The sequence below is a fragment of the Nerophis ophidion genome, linkage group LG17 (assembly GCF_033978795.1).
Source record: "Nerophis ophidion isolate RoL-2023_Sa linkage group LG17, RoL_Noph_v1.0, whole genome shotgun sequence".
NCBI classification, from domain to species: Eukaryota; Metazoa; Chordata; class Actinopteri; order Syngnathiformes; family Syngnathidae; genus Nerophis; species Nerophis ophidion.
In genome coordinates, this window is record NC_084627.1 from 27,946,242 (window position 1) to 27,966,740 (window position 20,499).

At 39.8% G+C, this 20,499-nt stretch overlaps 1 protein-coding gene and 1 long non-coding RNA gene across 2 annotated transcripts in view; one reads left to right on the forward strand and one right to left on the reverse strand.

Annotated features, from left to right (window-relative positions):
• Window positions 1-20,499, forward strand: part of mmp17a (matrix metallopeptidase 17a) — a 382,482-nt gene that overhangs the window by 326,881 nt on the left and 35,102 nt on the right. Inside the window, exons 5-6 of the mRNA XM_061876701.1 lie at window positions 8,387-8,563; window positions 10,599-10,701. Coding sequence (XP_061732685.1) covers window positions 8,387-8,563; window positions 10,599-10,701 — 280 coding nt within the window. The remainder of the gene's footprint in view (window positions 1-8,386; window positions 8,564-10,598; window positions 10,702-20,499) is intronic.
• The window catches only part of LOC133536288 (uncharacterized), a 47,770-nt gene continuing 44,992 nt past the window's right edge, over window positions 17,722-20,499 (reverse strand). The window contains exon 3 of the long non-coding RNA XR_009802435.1: window positions 17,722-17,944. This is a non-coding gene — a long non-coding RNA (uncharacterized LOC133536288). The remainder of the gene's footprint in view (window positions 17,945-20,499) is intronic.

The following is a 20,499-nucleotide window of genomic DNA, read 5'->3' on the forward strand; positions in this document are numbered from 1 at the left end:
ACCTTTTGTGAGCAAAGGGCTATTTTTATTTTTTCCTTTTATAAAGTATTCTTTCACAAGGCAGTATTTATTATGCAGGAAAGAAAAGATGTCTAAAAAATGACAATAAGCACTGTCCACATTTAGTTCTCTGTAAACTGAAGTCCAATCCTGAACTGCTAAACCATTGTTTAGGGCAAAGATTGTTTCCTCAGTTGTTATTCGTTTAAAGATGTTTGCCATTGTGTCTTTGGTTTTTTTGAGATGACAGTCATATAAAGTAAAAACAGGTAAATGGTCAGTGATATTACATATAAATAGGCCACTGGTAATTTAATTTGCCATAATGTTAGTAGAAATGTTGTGGATGATTGTGTCGCTATGTGTTGTTATTCTGCTTGCTTTGGTTATGCTTGGATATAGAGACAAGCTGTACATTGTGGCAATGAAGTCATCAACATGTTTTTGCTTGGTTGACTTTAACAAATCAATGTTAAAATCACCACAGATAAATATGGTTTTATGGTTCACAGAGGAAAATAGTTTAGCCATCCATTCATTGAAAGTTTCTATGCTTGAAGCAGGTGCTCGGTATACACAACTCATGAAGATATTTGTCTTTTTGTCATTTAGGATTTCCACTGTTAAACATTCAAATAATCCATCGACTGCTATGGTCATGTTTGTTAAAACATTAACTGTAACATATTTATGAATGTACAATGCGACCCCTCCTCCTATTTTATTTATTCTGTTTATGTATCTTAATTCATAGTCATTCAGACTAAAATCAATACCTTTATCATTGTTGAACCAGGTTTCAGTAATTGCAGTAATGGTAAATGGATGAGTAAATTATTCCAAGTAATCATTAAAGGTCTACTGAAATGAGATTTTCTTATTTAAACGGGGATAGCAGGTCCATTCTATGTGTCATACTTGATCCTTTCGCGATATTGCCATATTTTTGCTGAAAGGATTTAGTAGAGAACATCCACGATAAAGTTCGCAACTTTCGGTGCTAAGAGAAAAGCCCTGCCTCTACCGGAAATCACAGACGATGACGTCACATGTTGATGGCTCCTCACATATTCACATTGTTTTTAATGGGAGCCTCCAACAAAAAGTGCTATTTGGACCGAGAAAACGACAATTTCCCCATTAATTTGAGCAACGATGAAAGATTCGTGTTTGAGGATATTGATAGCGACTGACTACAAAAAAAAAAAAACGCGATTGCATTGGGAGGGATTCCGGACTTTTTTCGACACATTTATTAGGATAATTCTGGGAAATCCCTTATCTTTCTATTGTGTTGGTAATGTTTTAGTGAATTAAATAGTACCTGATAGTCGGAGGTGTACGTCCACGGGTGTCTTGACGCAGTGTCTCAGGGGAGTCGACGACAGCTGTACGGAAGGCACAAGATCAGTTGATATCCGGTAAGTGGCGACTTTTTAACCACAATTTTCTCACCGAAACTTGCTGGTTGATATTCCGTCGTGATTCATGTCTGCTTGACCGCGCTCTGATCCATTGTAAATTTTCACCTCCAGGAATTTTAAACAAGGAATCACCGTGTGTTTGTGTGGCTAAAGGCTAAAGATTCCCAACTCCATATTTCTACTGTGACTTCTCCATTATTAATTGAACAAATTGCAAAATATTCAGCAACACAGATGTCCAAAATACTGTGTAATTATGCCGTTAAGCAGACGACTTTTAGCTGTGTGTGTGTGCAGCGCTCATACTTCCTAAAAACCCGTGACGTCTTGCTTATACGTCATCATTACAAGACGTTTCCAAGATGAAACTCCCGGGAAATTTAAAATTGCAATTTAGTAAACTAAAAAGGCCGTATTGGCATGTGTTGCAATGTTAATATTTCATCATTGATATATAAACTATCAGACTGCGTGGTGGGTTGTAGTGGGTTTCAGTAGGCCTTTAATAGCCTCAAAGTTAGTGTACATGCTTGGACTATTGAAATGTATTATTGACAGACTATCTTCTGATTTTACACTGTTTTTATATTGTTCACAGGTAAAATAATTAATTTTTTTTTACAATCGCAGAGAAAAAAATCTTATCAGGGTCTATCTCCATATCAGTCCTCTGTTGTGGCGTATTTTTGATACTCACACATTTCCAGTTATGATGTTGGAGGATCTTCTGTAACATGTCCATATCAATACTTGGTGTGGTGTGTGTTCTTGGTCTGGGTCACATTGAGATGATGTCAAAATCACAAAGCTACATTGATACCAAGTACTGCATCAATGTCAAGACTTTTCCTTACTCTGGCGTCCCATTTAGTTTGATGAAGATCTTACAGTTTGTTAGCCAGGTTTGTTGAATCTTTTCCTTGGTGGAGGCATTCTGATGGTCTATATGCCGAAGCATCCAACAACAGAAGAATCCACACCTGTATGTCAGGCTGCTAATGCTAGCCGGCTTCGGTGTGCTAACCCGCAGCACCGATCGACACAGACAGCAGAGTTTCACAGCACAGTGACACAGTGAAGCCAAAAAAGTACAAAAAAAGTACAAAAAAGCAAAGAAGATGTGCTGGTTTTGCACAAAGTGAGCGTTACAATAGACCAGGGGTCACCAACCTTTTTGAAACCAAGAGCTACTTCTTGGGTACTGATTAATGCAAGGGCTACCAGTTTGATACACACTTAAATAAATTGCCAGAAATAGCCAATTTGCTCAATTTACCTTTAACTATATTTTATTATTAATAATTAATTATATTTATCTTTGTGGAAACACTGATCATCTTAATGAATTCTCACAATAAATATATATAGAAACAAATAATTATCAATATGCAACACTTTATTTTTATATTTTCTCTAAGTGCACATTTTTCCAATTGAACATTTTCAAATGATCATTTCTAAGACAGTCTTGTGAAATCACAATATCCCATTTTTACTAGCTAGCCACTAACATTTGTCAATAAATCATGAAATACTTTGCACCATGTTTGTACAAAAGTCAACTGTCAAAGGTTTAAATAAATCATGTCACACTTTGAACTGGACACCATATCTGTTATCTGTTTCTTTGTCAGTTAGTGGGAAGCCTGACATTGCATGCTGTTAACTAGTGTGTTGTACTCTGGTGTGTAACTTGCAACTCTTAGTGAGTCTTGCAGATGTGCATCAGTGAGGCGTGTTCTGTGTTTGTTCTTGATGAAGTTCATGTCAGAAAAGGCTGATTCACAAAGATAAGTTGAACCAAACAGGCTTGCAACCTTCATAGCTGCTGCGCATACACCACTGTACTTTTCTGTGTCAACAAGGCCCCAAAAGTTTGGTGCAGCCTGGTGGGCTTTAAATTTTAAATCATCAGGAAAGAAGAGGAAGGAATTTAAAAGGTAAAAAGGTATATGTGTTTTAAAATCCTTTTTAAGGTTGTATTTTTTCTTTATAATTGTCTTTCTGAAAGTTATAAGAAGCAAAGTAAAAAAAAAAAAAAGAATTTATTTAAACAAGTGAAGACCAAGTCTTTAAAATATTTTCTTGGATTTTCAAATTCTATTTGAGTTTTGTCTCTCTTAGAATTAAAAATGTCGAGCAAAGCAAGACCAGCTTGCTAGTAAATAAATAAAATGTTAAAATTAGAGGCAGGTCACTGGTAAGTGCTGCTATTTGAGCTATTGGACGGCGTGGCGAAGTTGGTAGAGTGGCTGTGCCAGTAATCTGAGGGTTATTGATTCAATCCCCACCCTCTACCATCCTAGTCAGATCCGTTGTGTCCTTGGGCAAGACAGTTCACCCTTGCTCCTGATGGGGCCTGGTGAGCGCCTTGCATAGCAGCTCCCACCGTCAGTACGTGAATGTGTGTGTGAATGGGCGAATGTGGAAATACTGTCAAAGTGCTTTGGGCTCCTTAAAAAGGGGTAGAAAAGCGCTATACAAGTACATCCCATTTACCATTTACCATTCTGGTCCTTACGGGCTACCTGGTGCCCGCGGGCACCGCGTTGGTGACCCCTGCACTAGACAGTCAGACGCACGCGAACTCCTAACAGGAAGGGACATGAACAAGTGGAATGGATTGGACATCGACGCAGTAAAAGGGCTTTCTACCTCGTAACTGAGTGAATAATGACAGGTTATGTGATTATTTATTGTAAACTCTTTTTCGGGCCACTTTAAATGCCAAATGAAATGAGATTTTCTTATTTAAACGGGGATAGCAGGTCCATTCTATGTGTCATACTTGATCATTTCGCGATAATGCCATACTTTTGCTGAAAGGATTTAGTAGAGAACATCCACGATAAAGTTCGCAACTGGAGAAAAGCCCTGCCTCTACCAGAAGTCGCAGACGATGACGTCACATGTTGATGGCTCCTCACATATTCACATTGATTTTAATGGGAGCCTCCAACAAAAACAGCTATTCGGACCGAGAAAACGACAATTTCAGCGAGGATGAAAAGATTCGTGTTTGAGGATATTGATAGCGACGGACTAGAAAAAAAAAAGAGAAAAAAAAGGACAACGTTCAATCGCGTTGCATTGAGACGGATTAATGTTTTTAGAGACATTTACTAGGATAATTCTGGGAAATCCCTTATCTTTCTATTTTGTTGCTAGTGTTTTAGTGGCTTTAATAGTACCTGATAGTCGGAAGTGTGTGTCCACGGCCGTGTGTTGACGCGCAGTGTCTCAGGGAAGTCGACGGCAGCTGTACAGGAGGCGCAAGCTCAGCTGATATCCGGTCCGAGGCGAATTTTTAACCACAATTTTCTCACCAAAACCTGCTGGTTGACATGTGGTCGGGATCCATGTCCGCTGTGATCCATAGTAAAGTTTCAACTCCGTGAATTTTAAACAAGGAATCACCGTGTGTTTGTGTGGCTAAAGGCTAAAGCTTCCCAACTCCATCTTTCTACTTTGACTTCTCCATTATTAATTGAACAAATTGCAAAAGATTCAGCAACACAGATCTGCAAAATACTGTGTAATTATGCCGTTACAGCAGACGACTTTTAGCTGTGTGTGTGTGCAGCGCTCATATTCATAACAGGCCGTGACGTCACGCGTACACGTCATCATTTGCGACATTTTAAGAAGAAACTCGGGAAATTTAAAATTGCAATTTAGTAAATTAAAAAGGTGGTATTGGCATGTGTTGCAATGTTAATATTTCATCATTGATATATAAACTATCAGACTGCTTGGTGGCTAGTAGTGGGTTTCAGTAGACCTTTAAAACTAATATTTCGGCATGTATTTGTAAAAAAAAAGAAAATAAATAAAAAATTAAATAAAATATAACGCCAAATTATTTAGGGCCCCCCTAAAATAGGCCTAGTGACACCCCTAGCGTACAGAAACCGAGGTCTTTGTCTACAGTCTAATTGGTATCTTTGGAACTCCTGAAAACATTTTGTCGGATATTCTATTTCATGGAAATGCAGCAGCTATATCTATATAGCCTACATTTGAACATTATGGGGAAATGCACCTTCATCGCCCGCAGCCTTTTTACGCGTCTCCCTCTCCTGCACTTTGCTGCTGATTGGCAGCGCGGGGGCTCAGGCCGTATTACCATAGTTATCTCTCCCCGCCACATGGCCGACAGCACTCACGGCCTCCAAAGCTGTCTTGTGTGCCTCTTAAAATACAACCTATAGGCTTCACTTGTAAGAGGCCATAAACATGCAAACAAAAGTCACAAAAGTAGCAAAGTTAAAGCAGTTAGCAGATAAGTGGAGCCCCTCTTATCATCATTTGACTCCTTTTTTTGGGAACATCTGCTGTACATGTCTCGCTTCTCAATATGTTTGTTGTGTTAGTAGAGTTAGTTTTGTCCCCTGACGTTTACCACTGGCAGAATACAGTATGTATGGCATTTGTATACACGCCGTGTATCCCTGCTAGAAATGCTCATAACTTTTTGTGTTCAGTGAATTTGTTTGTTTTGAGTTTATTTGTCACAGGTCCAGTGTGGATTATTAAACATGTCTGTCAATATGTTATTTTTTACCCGTAATCCCTCGACCAGTGATTCTCAAACTCTTGTACCATATGCAAGCTCCATCTAGTGGTATGCCAAAGAATAACTTAATTGCACATGATATTAAATATTTAAAGGGGAACATTATCACAATTTCAGAAGGGTTAAAACCAATGAAAATCAGTTCCCAGTGGTTTATTTTATTTTTCAAAGTTTTTTTCAAATTTTTACCTATCATGGAATATCCCGAAAAAAGGCTTTAAAGTGCCTGATTTTCGCTATCTGTAAATCCACCCGTCCATTTTCCTGTGACGTCACTGTGTGACGCCAATACAAACAAACATGCCGGATAGAACAGCAAGATATAGCGACATTAGCTCGGATTCAGACTCGGATATCAGCGGCTTAAGCGATTCAACAGATTACGCATGTATTGAAACGGATGGTTGGAGTATGGAGGCAGATAGCAAAAACGAAATTGAAGAAAAAACTGAAGCTATTGAGCGAATAGCTATTGAAGCTATTCGGTGATCGCCTTCTAACCAACGATTGCATCTTTTGACCACTGGAGCAACTTAAATCCGTCGATTGGTAAGTGTTTGTTTGGCATTAAATGTGGGTGGAGGGAAAAGCTGGATGCAGATATAGCTACAAATGTACATACAGCTAGCCTAAATAGCATATTAGCATCGTTTAGCTGGCAGTCATGCCGCGACCAAATATGTCTGATTAGCACATAAGTCAATAACATCAACAAAACTCACCTTTGTGATTTCGTTGACTTTATCGCTGGAAATGCATCTGCTTTGAGTGTCGCAGGATATCCACACATTCTTGCCATCTTTGTGCCATCTCTGTTGTAGCATCACCAGTGAAATGTGCAGACCAAACAAGGGACTTTCGCATCTTTTGACACTGGTGCAACTTAAATCCGTCGATTGGTATGTATTTGTTTGGCATTAAATGTGGGTGGAGGGAAAGGCTGGATGCAAATATAGCTACAAATGAGGCATAACGATGCAATATGTGCATTCAGCTAGCCTAAATAGCATGATAGCATCGATTAGCATGCTGTGCTAATCGATGCACACTCCACGTAAGACAACTTGAATCCGTCCCTGATCGTGTTGTTACACCCTATGACAACACAACGACGAGGCATGATGTCTCCAAGGTACGGTAAACAGTCGAAAAAACAGAAAATAACAGAGCTGATTTGACTTGTGTGTGTAATGTGTTTGAGAAAATGGTGGATTGCTTCCCGTTGTAACGTCACAGGTGAAAGGTCATCGCTCCAAAAGCGAACAATTGAAATGCGTTTAGATCGCCAAATTCACCCTTTTAGACTTCGGAAATCGGCTAAAAAAACATATGGTCTTTTTTCTGCAACATCAAGGTATGTATTGAGGCTCACATAGGTCTGGTGATAATGTTCCCCTTTAAACACAGTGTTACTGCTCAAACGGTATGCATTGATACAGCGGCCAAAATATCAAATATAATTGTTAAATAAAACCTGTGGTTTGTTTTTAATTAATACTTAGGCCTACTAGGCTACTATATTTTACTGTTGGTCACTATGGTCATACTTAAAGAGCCAAGTGTTTTCTGAGGTTCTTTGTAAAAAAAAGTTTGACAATTTCAATATGCAACCTAGCTGTGCGGGGTGCTTTCATCCATCCATCCATCCATTTTCTACCGTTTGTCCCTTTCGGGGTCGCGTGGGGTACTGGAGCGTATCTCAGCTGCATTCGGGCGGAAGGCGGTGTACACCCTGGACAAGTCACTACCTCATCGCAGGGCCAACACAGATAGACAACATTCACACTCACATTCACACACTAGGGCCAAATTAGTGTTGCCAATCAACCTATCCCTAGGTGCATGTCTTTGGAGGTGGGAGGAAGCCGGAGTACCCGGAGGGAACCCATACAGTCACGGGGAGAACATGCAAACTCCACACGGAAAGATCCTAAGCACAGGATCGAATCCAGGACTTTCATATTCATGTTAATTTTAAATACCCAGGGGTCTGGCAAATTGTCTCTTGTGGACAATGTGAGAAACTCAGGTCATGTTGTGCACAGTATTTACTTATATAACCCAATTCAAACAACTTCTCCTAGTCATGGTGTAGAAAAAACATATATATATATGTATATATATATGTATATATATATATATACAAATATATACATATATATGTATATGCTAACAATTAATTGTATTTGCCGGGAAGGAAGTGACTTTTTTAATCCTGCGGATGGCGATTGAGCATAATGAGACACTAACACAGTACCAACTCAGTGTCAATACAGGTGGTGAGTGTGACACACACTTACTGCGGGCGTCATTTAGCCATCACTACTGGGACACCCTGATGTCCCGCCCATGATGACACATATTTTACTCTCTCTACCTCCTTCAGACTCTCACGGGATGGACCTGTACGCGGTGGCCGTCCATGAGTTTGGTCACGCCATCGGCCTGGTGCACACCTCAGCCATGGAGTCCATCATGAGGCCGTACTACCAGGGTCCTGTCGGAGACCCCCTGAAGTACGACTTACCCTATGAAGATAAGGTCCGCGTCTGGCAGCTCTACGGTATGACTTCACTCCAACTGAGCGCCATAGTGAAAACGTATTAATTAACAGAAACGTAGATAAAGTTAATTGAATGTCTTTTTGCCGTTTGACCTTATCGTAGTGTTTGTTGATGGAGGCGGCGCGAATGGGAGAGAATAATGAGAATGGAGGTTAGAATGAAAGGCAGAGCAAAGCACTGTTGTTTTAAAAGAGTCTGGTTAGAACACAGGTGTCAAATTTAAGGCCCGGGGACCAGATCTGGCCTGCCACATTATTATATGTGGCCCACGAAAGCCTGGAAATAATATATATAATCTATGATAATTATAAAGTGCTTTATCATTCCTTACTAAATTAGTTTGTTCCATTTTGACAGAAGAAAATACATGTAGTCATGCAATTGTCTAAGAATGCAACACAATATTATATTATCATAAATTCCCAATACCTTTTTTGATAAAATGAAAATAAATACTGCTTAACTTATGATTTCAAACAAGTTACCCATCGAATTGTACACTGTAAAAATGACAATAGACTTAATCGTAAAACTCCAGCGTCTGACCTGACAGGTTGTTTTTTTTATATTGTAAAAATGAACTTTGGTTCATTGTTTCCATTCACAGTAATACAGTATTAAAACAACAACCCTAATTTGTACGGTAAAAAAAAACCTCTCAGCTGAGTTGCATGAAAGTTAACGTAAAAAAAGAAAATCTGACGACTGAGCTACCAGTTTTTGACATTAAAATCCAAGAGATTTAATATTCAAGTGCCTCTTATACAGTGGGGCAAAAAAGTATTTAGTCAGCCACCGATTGTGCAAGTTCTCCCACTTAAAATGAGGACAGAGGTCTGTAATTTTCATCATAGGTACACTTCAACTGTGAGAGACAGAATGGGAAAAAAAATCTAGGAATTCACATTGTAGGATTTTTAAAGAATTTATTTGTAAATTATGGTGGAAAATAAGTATTTGGTCAACCATTCAAAGCTCTCACTGATGGAAGGAGGTTTTGATTCAAAATCTCACGATACATGGCCTCATTCATTCTTTCCGTAACACGGATCAATCGTCCTGTCCCCTTAGCAGAAAAACTGCCCCAAAGCATGATGTTTCCACCCCCATGCTTCACAGTAGGTGTGGTGTTCTTGGGATGCAACTCAGTATTCTTCTTCCTCCAAACACGATGAGTTGAGTTTATACCAAAATGGATACATGGATGATACAGCAGAGGATTGGGAGAATGTCATGTGGTCAGATGAAACCAAAATAGTACTTTTTGGTATAAACTCAACTCGTAGTGTTTGGAGGAAGAAGAATACTGAGTTGCATCCCAAGAACACCAAACCTACTGTGAAGCATGGGGGTGGAAACATCATGCTTTGGGGCTGTTTTTCTGCTAAGGGGACAGGACGACTGATCCGTGTTAAGGAAAGAATGAATGGGGCCATGTATCGTGAGATTTTGAGCCAAAACCTCCTTCCATCAGTGAGAGCTTTGAATGGTTGACCAAATACTTGTTTTCCACCATAATTTACAAATACATTCTTTAAAATTCCTACAATGTGAGTACCTGGATTTTATTTTACATTCTGTCTCTCACAGTTGAAATGTACCTATGATGAAAATTACAGACCTCTGTCATCATTTTAAGTGGGAGAACTTGCACAATCGGTGGCTGACTAAATACTTGTTTGCCCCACTGTATGTGTAAGTAATGTCATGAGGCAAATCCTTAAACATTTCTACTCATATATTATTCTCTCTTACACGCGGCCAAAGTTGCGATGTGGTCCTCGATGAAAACAAGTTTGATACGCCTGTTTTAGAACAATAAGTGGCTAAAGGACATAACTTCCATTATCCATATTTGTGTTTCTATTGGCACCAAAGATAATGCACATGAACAATCTGTCCAATAATGGAATCCGTGCTGCGCTGTGTTGTGTCCACTACCAGCCAGGTGTCTTAATACTTTTGTCCGTTTGCTGTACAAAGCAATGGCAGTTCGAATCAATCATCCAGATTTCAATTGTATTTCCTTCATAGGCGTCAGAGACTCCGTGTCCCACACCACACATCCAGGAAATCCCTCCCAGACGGCAGATCCACCGGTCTTGCTGGACCTTCCGGAAAACAGATCGTCTGTCCTGTAAGTGGATCATTTTGCGCAACTCTCACAATCAAACCATCACTTATTTGGGTGTCAGAAGCATTATATGCTGTTCAAAACCTTTTCGTCGATTCTCTTCTTTTTCTTTTCTTTATTCTGACCTTCTGAAACACACAATCTTTTTCCATTAGATGCACATCACTCTCCACCAGTCTACATCCTTTGTAGAATTATGTTCATGCTTTTGTTTCCAACATGCTGAAAGGACCCATAGTGATAGCGTTCAGATGACTGACATTTCACCAAAATCTCTTTATGTAATTTTTTACTCTGAAAATAAATCTGGCAGTCATTTCTCATACTATCAATTAGTTTTTAACTAATGGGTAAGGGCTAAGGGCTTCACGGTGGCAGAGGGGTTAGTGCGTCTGCCTAACAATACGAAGGTCCTGCAGTCTTGGGTTCAATCCCATGCTCGGGATCTTTCTGTGTGGAGTTTGCATGTTCTCCCCGTGAATGCGTGGGTTCGCTCCGGGTACTCCGGCTTTCTCCCACTTCCAAAGACATGCACCTGGGGATAGGTTGATTGGCAACACTAAATGGTCCCTAGTTTGTGAATGTGAGTGTGAATGTTGTCTGTCCATCTGTGTTGGCCCTGTGATGAGGTGGCAACTTGTCCAGGGTGTACGCTGCCTTCCGCCCGATTGTAGCTAAGACGCCAGCGTCCCCCGTGATCCCAAAAGGGATTAAGCGGTAAAAAATGAATGGATGGGTGGATGAATGAATGGACTAATGAGTAGATAACTAGTGCAGCACGGTGGAAGAGGGTTTAGTGCGTCTGCCTCAAAATATGAAGGTCCTGAGTATTCCTGGGTTCAATCCCGGGCTCGGGATCTTTCTGTGTGGAGTTTGCATGTTCTCCCTGCGACTGCGTGGGTTCCCTCCGGGTACTCCGGCTTCCAGCCACCTCCAAAGACATGCACCTGGGGATAGGCCCCTCCCACCTCCAAAGACATGCATCTGGGAATAGGCCCCTCCCACCTCCAAAGACATGCACCTGGGGATAGGTTGATTGGCAACACTAAATGGTCCTTAGTGTGTGAATGTGAGTGTGAATGTTGTCTGTCTACCTGTGTTGGACCTATGATGAGGTGGCGACTTGTCCAGGGTGTAGCCCACCTTCCGCCCGATTGTAGCTGGGAAAGACGCCAGCGTCCCCCATGACCCCAAAAGGGATTAAGCGGTAGTAAATGAATGAATGGACTAATGGGTAGATAATTAGTGCAGCACGGTGGGAGAGGGTTTAGTGCGTCTGCCTCACAATATGAAGGTCCTGAGTATTCCTGGGTTCAATCCCGGGCTCGGGATCTTTCTGTGTGGATAAAGGCATGTAAAACCATTGTTGTGATTCCTTAACTGCCTGTTTTTTAGTCGCCCTGGTCCATGAGTATTTCAAAACTGATATAGTTAACACTATGAGCAAAAACGAAGACGTCCCTTCTTTTCGGTCTCCTCATGCTCTTTTAGCATTTCCTCAAGCATCTTGAGGCGCACATCAGTGGACAAGAATGCAAAAGTTTTGAGCGCTACGTCTGCTCTTTTGTTCTCAGTTTTTTCTGCAGGTTCTGACTGAGTCTTTTTTTCAGGATAGCATTTGGCTTGAGTCTTTTCAATTTTTTCCCATCTAAATTCAGACCAAAACCTTTCTACTTCAAAGTCAGAGTCATTAAAATGATGGCTGCAAATTACACTCCTCTTATTTGGTCCGTCCCAATTTGAGCAGGTCAATTTGACAGGAGAAGTCCAGACTTTCCTCATATTCCCATCTTTTGGAAATGTATGCAGGCTGACTTCTTCTTTAGTTGTATTGCTACAAAGGGGGGTGAGAAAAAACAATATTCAGTCTAGGCCTGGGCCCTGGGAGAGGGGGTCCAGACTGAGGCCAAGGATAGAAAAAACCCTCATAACCATCGCACACATAAACATGTGCGGAAGAGGGAAACATGTCTAAAATCACTACTGTCTATTTTGGGGGGAATTTTAGGTCCAGAACTATGAAATACAGAGGGGCCTTAATGTATTTTACAATGTTAAAAATAAAATAAATTACAAATATTCTAAGACATCACAATTAAAAGAATACATGAATAAATGCAGGAGTAAATAAAAAACAAGTGTTAAAGCATTTCTTACAGCACTTGAAAAGCTGCTCGATGCAAGTCATGAAATGCTCATGTTCTTGTACAAGAACACCGGGAGTGCTTCCGCAATTTTTCGACGCAATCAACGATGAGAATATAATTTTTTTTTATCACTGCGTCACTTTACTGTTGACGTTCAATCCCGGGCTCGGGATCTTTCTGTGTGGAGTTTGCATGTTCTCCCCGTGAATGCGTGGGTTCTCTCCGGGTACTCCGGCATCCTCCCACTTCCAAAGACATGCACTTGGGGATAGGTTGATTGGCAACACTAAATGGTCCCTAGTGTGTGAATGTGAGTGTGAATGTTGTCTATCTGTGTTAGACCTGCGATGAGGTGGCGACTTGTCCAGGGTGTACCCCACCTTCCACCTGAATGCAGCTGAGATAGGCTCCAGCACCCCCCGCGACCCCAAAAGGGACAAGTGGTAGAAAAAGGATGGATGGATGGATGGATGAATGGATGGATGGATGGATGGATACTTTGCTGTACAAGCAAAAGTATGTCTATACACAGTGTGGAGACACTTCAAAATTACTAATCCTTGCCTCCAAATGACATAGTAATTAATAGTAAGTATTATTTTGGTTGTGTAGACCAGGACGAGGAAGAGCTAATACACTCTAGTAAGAGCGAGCAGGAGGAGACAGGAAGCCATGCCAACCTTTAAGAAGATCACTAGTAAAGTGGCAAAGCAAAAGAGGTTAAGAGGTCTTAGTAAAACGTTGCACCACTGAAACAGTCCTCATGTATGATATTACTGGTGAGTGTTTTGCTTTTGCTTTGGCTTAACCATCATACACATTAGGCTGTCATGAGCAGCATTTTTGGCCTCCAATCTCAAGCTTTGACTTCGAATCGATCGACTACTTAATAGACAATAGATTATGGAACTAAAATCTCTTTAGCAAGTAAATATGGTAAAATAAACACATATATTAACTTTTTATCAATAAAGTTGCCAGTATTGTTGTAAATCAGATGATTTATTAAAATCCTACGATTAAAATCCTTGATGCCACATATTAGCGGAGTTAAAACCATCCACATAGTACAAACTAATGCTAGTAAAATGACTGAATGTTATAATAATAATAATAGATTTTATTCGTAAAAAGCACTTTACATTGCGTAAACAACCTCAAAGTGCTACAATGTATTAAAATTAGGGGTGGGCAAATTAGTGCGTTAATTATGAGTTAACTCATCAATGTATTAACGCCGACAATTATTTTATCGCAAATTTGCGTATGTTGTTTACATGCTTTTATTTTGTTAACGCCTTTTTTCAACAAGATGGCGTCGCCCGGCGTCGAGGGGCTCTTGGTAAAGATGGAACATTTGGCAAAAATACCGGACAATTCTGCAAATTTCATGGCTGGCTTACAGCGTGGTCACTCCGGGATCACTTACGACCGCCAGACAATTCTGGATGTGGATAGATCGGGCCGTTTTGGACTGAATGACGCGTGCTTGCTAGACCGGCTAGCTAGCATGGGAATACTTTGCCGGCTACATCCAGCGGCCTGTGAAGCAGCGGAGTATTTGTGTTGTCTGTCTATTTATGAATAATGCAGACGAGGAGTGTTGGCTGAGTTCTTAACGTTTGCTTTCAGAGCGTGCATATCACAACATACGAGATGCCGTCATGGCGACACAACCTATACCGGGCTACCGCGCATGCTTCATCACTCCTGTTGCATGCTGGGTAGGGTAGTTCTTTTATTCCCTGGCTCATAACATCGCAATATAGTACCATGTATATGATGCGTTCAGTTTATCAAAGCACCAAGCAAACTATCGGAAAATTCCCATCATATCAATTCCTAGATATGGTCATAATTATTTTAAGTGCACTATGCAGAATAAACACAACATTATTAATATTGCTACTACAGATAATTTGATCAAAAATTCCCTAAAACAGCCCACTACCTATAATATAGGTTTTTTAAACATAAGATCCCTGATAAAAAAAAATGTTTCTGCTGTTACCTCAGAAATTGCCTGTTCAGATGTTATGATTGTGGCTCAGAGATTTGTATGTAGATTATATTTCTTTTCCATAACAAACAGGATAACTTAAATACCTTGGCAGTGGTAGTAATAAGCTTAAATGTTTGTATTTACATTTTTTGAGTTGATTTTCATAAAATATGCTATTTAACTGCTACTGTTTAACAAGGACTGATTTAAATTGTGTTTGCACAACAAATGTTTTGGCGCTTTTGTTCATGTGGGAGAATATTCCAATAAAGGTGCACTACACACTACTTTTGAATTCATTATTGGGCTTTGCGTATACAATGCAGTTAATCGTGATTAATCAGAGAAATAGTGCGATTAACTTTGATTAAAATGTTTAATCGCTGCCCAGCCCTAATTAAAATAATTAAATAAAACATCCATCCATCAATTTCTACCGCTTATGCCTATCTCAGCTACAATCGGGCGGAAGGCGGTGTACACCCTGGACAAGTCGCCACCTCATCCCAGGGCCTAATTATATAAAAATAAAAAGATAATAAAAATAAAAAAAAAATAAAACTAGAACAGCTTAATAGCTAGATCTAGCATACATATATCTAACAAAAAAAAGGCTTTAAAAAAAAAGGGGTTTTAAGCCTTTTTTAAAAACATCCACAGTCTGTGGTGCCCTTAGGTGGTCAGGGAGAGTGTTCCACAAATAGGGAGCAACAGAGCAGAAAGCCCGGTCTCCCATTGTTCGTAGCTTTGTCCTCGGAGGTTGGCGGAGGTAAGCCTGTCCGGAGATAGTTCCTCACTCTCATCAGGGTTCTAGCAGCACTATTCTGTATGTATTGCAGCTTCTGGATGTTCTTGAATTATTTTGATTCATTCTTGAATGTTGTAACAAATTGCTACAATTTGTGTTGTATCCTTATAAGCGTTTACACATGGCTTACGTATTTGTGTACTATTTTTTTAGAATGTATTAATGATTATATTTGTCTTAAAGCAAAGACCATGTATGGAGCAGGACACTGCCAGTAAGATTTGGTATTAAAAAAAAATGGCACTGAAGAAAAATTTGTATTGGCAACAAATTGATACAATCATTGAAAAAAATACAGTATTTTTGGTGGATGTTTTTGGTGCCAATATTCCTATTTTTGTACACTTTGATTGTTTTTGTATTTCTTTTAAAAGTTTTTATGATGGATTGTCTTTTTTACCTTTTTTTTTTTCCGGTTTTGTTTCTTTATTTTCGGTTTCAAACCAATGGCAGTGTTTTAGCGTGAGAGGCTGGTGTGTGTGGGCGGGGCTTATAACAAGTTTACCCGGAAGCAGTTTTACTGGACTGTAAAAACACAGTAGAAGAAGAAAGGAGGACTGATGGCGTCTAAATTAAGTTATATGATGATTTTGTGTTAACCTAGCCATACTTTAAGGATGTAGTATAAGCGGTGCAAAAACTGGTAATGTATTTTTTAAATATCCATGTTTGTCTCGATATAGCTGTGATATATTATATATTATATATATTAGGGGTGTGGGAAAAAATCGATTTGAATCGAATCGTTTACGTTGTGCGATTCAGAATCGATTCTCTTTTTTTTTTAAATAGATATATATATATTTTTTTTATCAATCCAACAAACCACTACACAGCAATACCATAATAATGCAATCCAATTCCAAAACCAAACCTGACCCAACAACACTCAGAACTGCAATAAACAGAGCAATTGAGAGGAGACACAAACACGACACAGAACAAACCAAAAGTAATGAAACACAAATTAATATTATCAACAACAGTATCAATATTAGTTATAATTTCAGCATAGCAGTGATTAAAAATCCCTCACTGACATTATCATTAGACATTTATAAAAACATTTTAAAAAAGAACAATAGTGTCACAGTGGCTTACACTTGCATCGCATCTCATAAGCTTGACAACACACTGTGTCCAATGTTTTCACAAAGATAAAATAAGTCATATTTTGGTTCGTTTAATAGTTAAAACAAATTTACATTATTGCAATCAGTTGATAAAACATTGTCCTTTACAATTATAAAAGCTTTTTTTTTAAATCTACTACTCTGCTAACCATGTCAGCAGACTGGGGTAGATCCTGCTGAAATCCTATGTATTGAATGAATACAGAATCGCTTTGAATCGAAAAAATATCGTTTTTTGAATCGAGAATCGAATCAAATCGAAAAAATCGATAAATTATTGACTCGTGGGACACCCAAAGATTCACTGCCCTAATATGTATAATATATTATATAAATTATATTATTTATTATTATCATTGTCTACTGTGAGCGAACAGTGGTGCTGAATTTCCCCAAGGGATCAAAAAAGAACTTTCTATTCTATTCTATTTTCTATTTGGAAAAACTCTATATAAAACAATACTTGGTTACATTTCCACGCAGAGAAAAATGAGCACCTTTTAAATGTAAGTGTAGCTGTATTTATTCATTTAAAACATTTAACAGTAGACATGTAAAGCTTGGTGTGACATGAGTAACCCATTTGTGTAAAAATGCGAATGCGAGACTTCGACTATCGTAATGTTAAGTGACCTTTGGCGGTACTTGGTCTTGTTCCCCCGGGTTGAGCGTCATATCCAGGCTGTGGAAACAACTTCATGCGCTCAACTTTTTTCAGCATATGAAAGTAAATCTGTTATGGTTTAACTAAGGGGGTGACGGCAAACAGACACCAGAGAGCTGTAGTGTTTTATGATTTATTATATATATGCATTCAATATATATATATATATATATATATATATATATATATATATATATATATATATATATATATATATATAAAATAATCAAACAATAGAGTATAAACTATAGAACGATATGTGTCAAAAATCCAAGAGTGTGAACATGTGTTACTATGTGTGTAGATTAACCGAAGTGTGTGTTACCGTAAATGTTGAATGAGGAAGCAGACAAAACCAAAGAGGGCAAGGCAAAAGGAGTCCAAGATCCGTGAGGGGTCCGTGGGGCAGAGATAGACGTCAGAGTCCAGGGACAAGCAAGGAGTCGGCAAACGAGAGAGGCTGTCCAAATCCAAGGCAACGGAAGAGAAACACTGCGGAAAACACGGGAGAACAAACAAGGATGTCAGAACACGAGGGAAAAGCGCAGAAAGAGAGCATAAGCTTTACGGTATCCGATTAGAGCACTAAGTTCCCGCGCTGATCCTTGGGTCCACTGGTCCTTTATTGAGCTTGCCTGCATCAGTACCAGGTGAGCAGGTTGGTAATAGAGTGCAGGCTTGTCGGTGCGTGGGCGTGCTGCGCTCAGCGTGCGCAGGGGCGTGTCCGAGCGCGCTGTCCGTGGATCCTCCGGGTGGATCCGCAGAAGAGGGAAATGCAGACTGCTCGTGCGCCGCAACAAAAACCTTACATCTGATCTATCTTTTCTTTCTATGTTTACACCTGAATAGTTGGACTTATGTCTTATTGTGTGTTTTATTTTATTGTATTGTCAAGTATTATTTTGATTTGTATAAACAATGTGCTGAAACTACAGCTGTCGTAATTACTGTATTTTCCAGACCCAGGGTGCACCGGATTACAAGGCACACTGCCAATGAGCGGGTCTAGTCATGTCTATTTTCAAACAAAAGGCGCACCGGATTATAGGACGCATTAAAGGGGTCATTTATTTTTTATTTTTCGAAATGGAAAACATTTCCTTGTGGTCTACATAACATGTAATGGTGGTTCTTTGGTCAAAATGTTGCATAGATGTTTTACACATCTTCAAGTCGCTGTCCGACAGATGCGCCGTTTTGTGGGCGGTCTTATTTACGTGGCTAACCTTCAGCACCGTCTTTTCTCCGTCATCTTTGTTGTACCGGTTTAGCTTGCAAATTTTCAGGAATTATGCAGATCTCAACTACAGATCAGCAGGTACCAGAAGGTAAGAAAAGTTGCTTTTGCATAATATTGCAAAACAAAACGCCAGATAATATGTCTACCTTATACCCACACCATAATAATACTCGTATTTTGAAGTACAGTACAATCCATCAAGCGGTGCGGCTTCATAGCTTACCAAAGTCGTACTAAAACATTTTGATAGATTTTTGAGAACCGTGTGTAATGTTCTATATTTTCAATGGATCATATCAAATTTTACTACTAGGGTTGTATGTTTTACAGTATTAGTATATTACCGCGATACTAATTAATCACTTTTGGTACGATACCGTCTCTTAAACGTACAGGTCCGCGCCAAAGTCACGTTGTGACATTGCTTGTTTACAAGTAGACGAGCATGTTCGGCGGCACAAAATCACAGACTACTTATGAGCAGACACAGTGTGTAGACAGAAAAGGGAGAACGGACGCATTTTGGTCTAAAAACTAAAGATAAAGGTGAAGTAATAACACTGAAACACCCTCAGGAAGAGGTGCTTTAAGACAGTGGTCCCCAACCTTTTTGTAGCTGCGGACCGGCCAACGCTTGAAAATTTGTCCCACAGACTTCTTCTTCGATGTTTTGCTTGCATGCCCAAGTCCAGTAAAGCTGCTTCCGGCTAAATTTGTTATACGTAAGCCCCGCCCACACGTTAAAGCAGTGCTATTATTTTTGATGTCGGAAGAAAAGAAGTGAAGCCGGAAAAAAATAAACTAATATGTAAAAAAGAGAAGCGATCATTAAAACCTTTGAAATACACTAAAACAATACATGTGGACAGAAATATAAATATTGGCATCAAAAACATCCATGTAAATTATTGTATTTTTTTCAATGTTTATATTTATTTGTTGACAAAACTTGTTGTCAGGCTTTTCCCTGAAAGTTTGGCTATGTTTTAATTTTTCCTCTGCGTTTGTCGTTGTTTCCTGTCAGCGCTCTTATTTCGTCCGTTTCCTGTTTGTCTCCCTGAGTGCAGTGTCTCCCCAGGTGTGGCTGATTGGCACTTGGCCACACCTGGTGTCAATCAGCCTGCTACTATTTAAAGCTGCCTTCCCCTCCAGTCAGTGCTGAATTATTGTCACCACTACCTGTCAATGTCATTATTACTTATCGTTGTATCTGTGTCTACTTTTGTTCACTCTGCTCATGCCATAGTTCCTTCATGTCAAAGTAAGTGTTTTTGTTCATAGCCAAGTTTGTTCTCCGCCTTTTGCGCGTCTTTTGTTTGTACCCTTTTGTTTGGTTTTGTGTTAGTGTTAAATTAAATTATGTTTTCTTACACAATGCCTGCCGGCTTCTCTGCATCTTGGGGTTCGTCACCAACTCAATGTGACAGAATAATCCAGCCAAATTCGCATAGATTTCAATGGGGGAAAGGCTTAACAAAGCGCTATAAAATTATGGCTAATGTGAAGAAAAGTTTGGCCGCTTTTCAAGCCCTCTCCCACCACCCCTGTCATCTGTGGGCCTATCTGGGGACGTCTGGGATCCGTCCCTTGAGGGGGGGCTATGAGTACCTGTGCAGCTGAGGAGGCACAGCTACTCCTCATGCAAGTGGCTCTGCAACCTATGGCGCCATCATCTCTGGTGGGTCCGCAAACTAAGGTGCCATCATTTCTGGTGGGCCAGCAACCTACGGCGCCACCATGCACTCCGGTGGGCCAGCAACCTACGGCGCCACCATGCACTCCGGTGGGCCAGCAGGCGCCACCACGC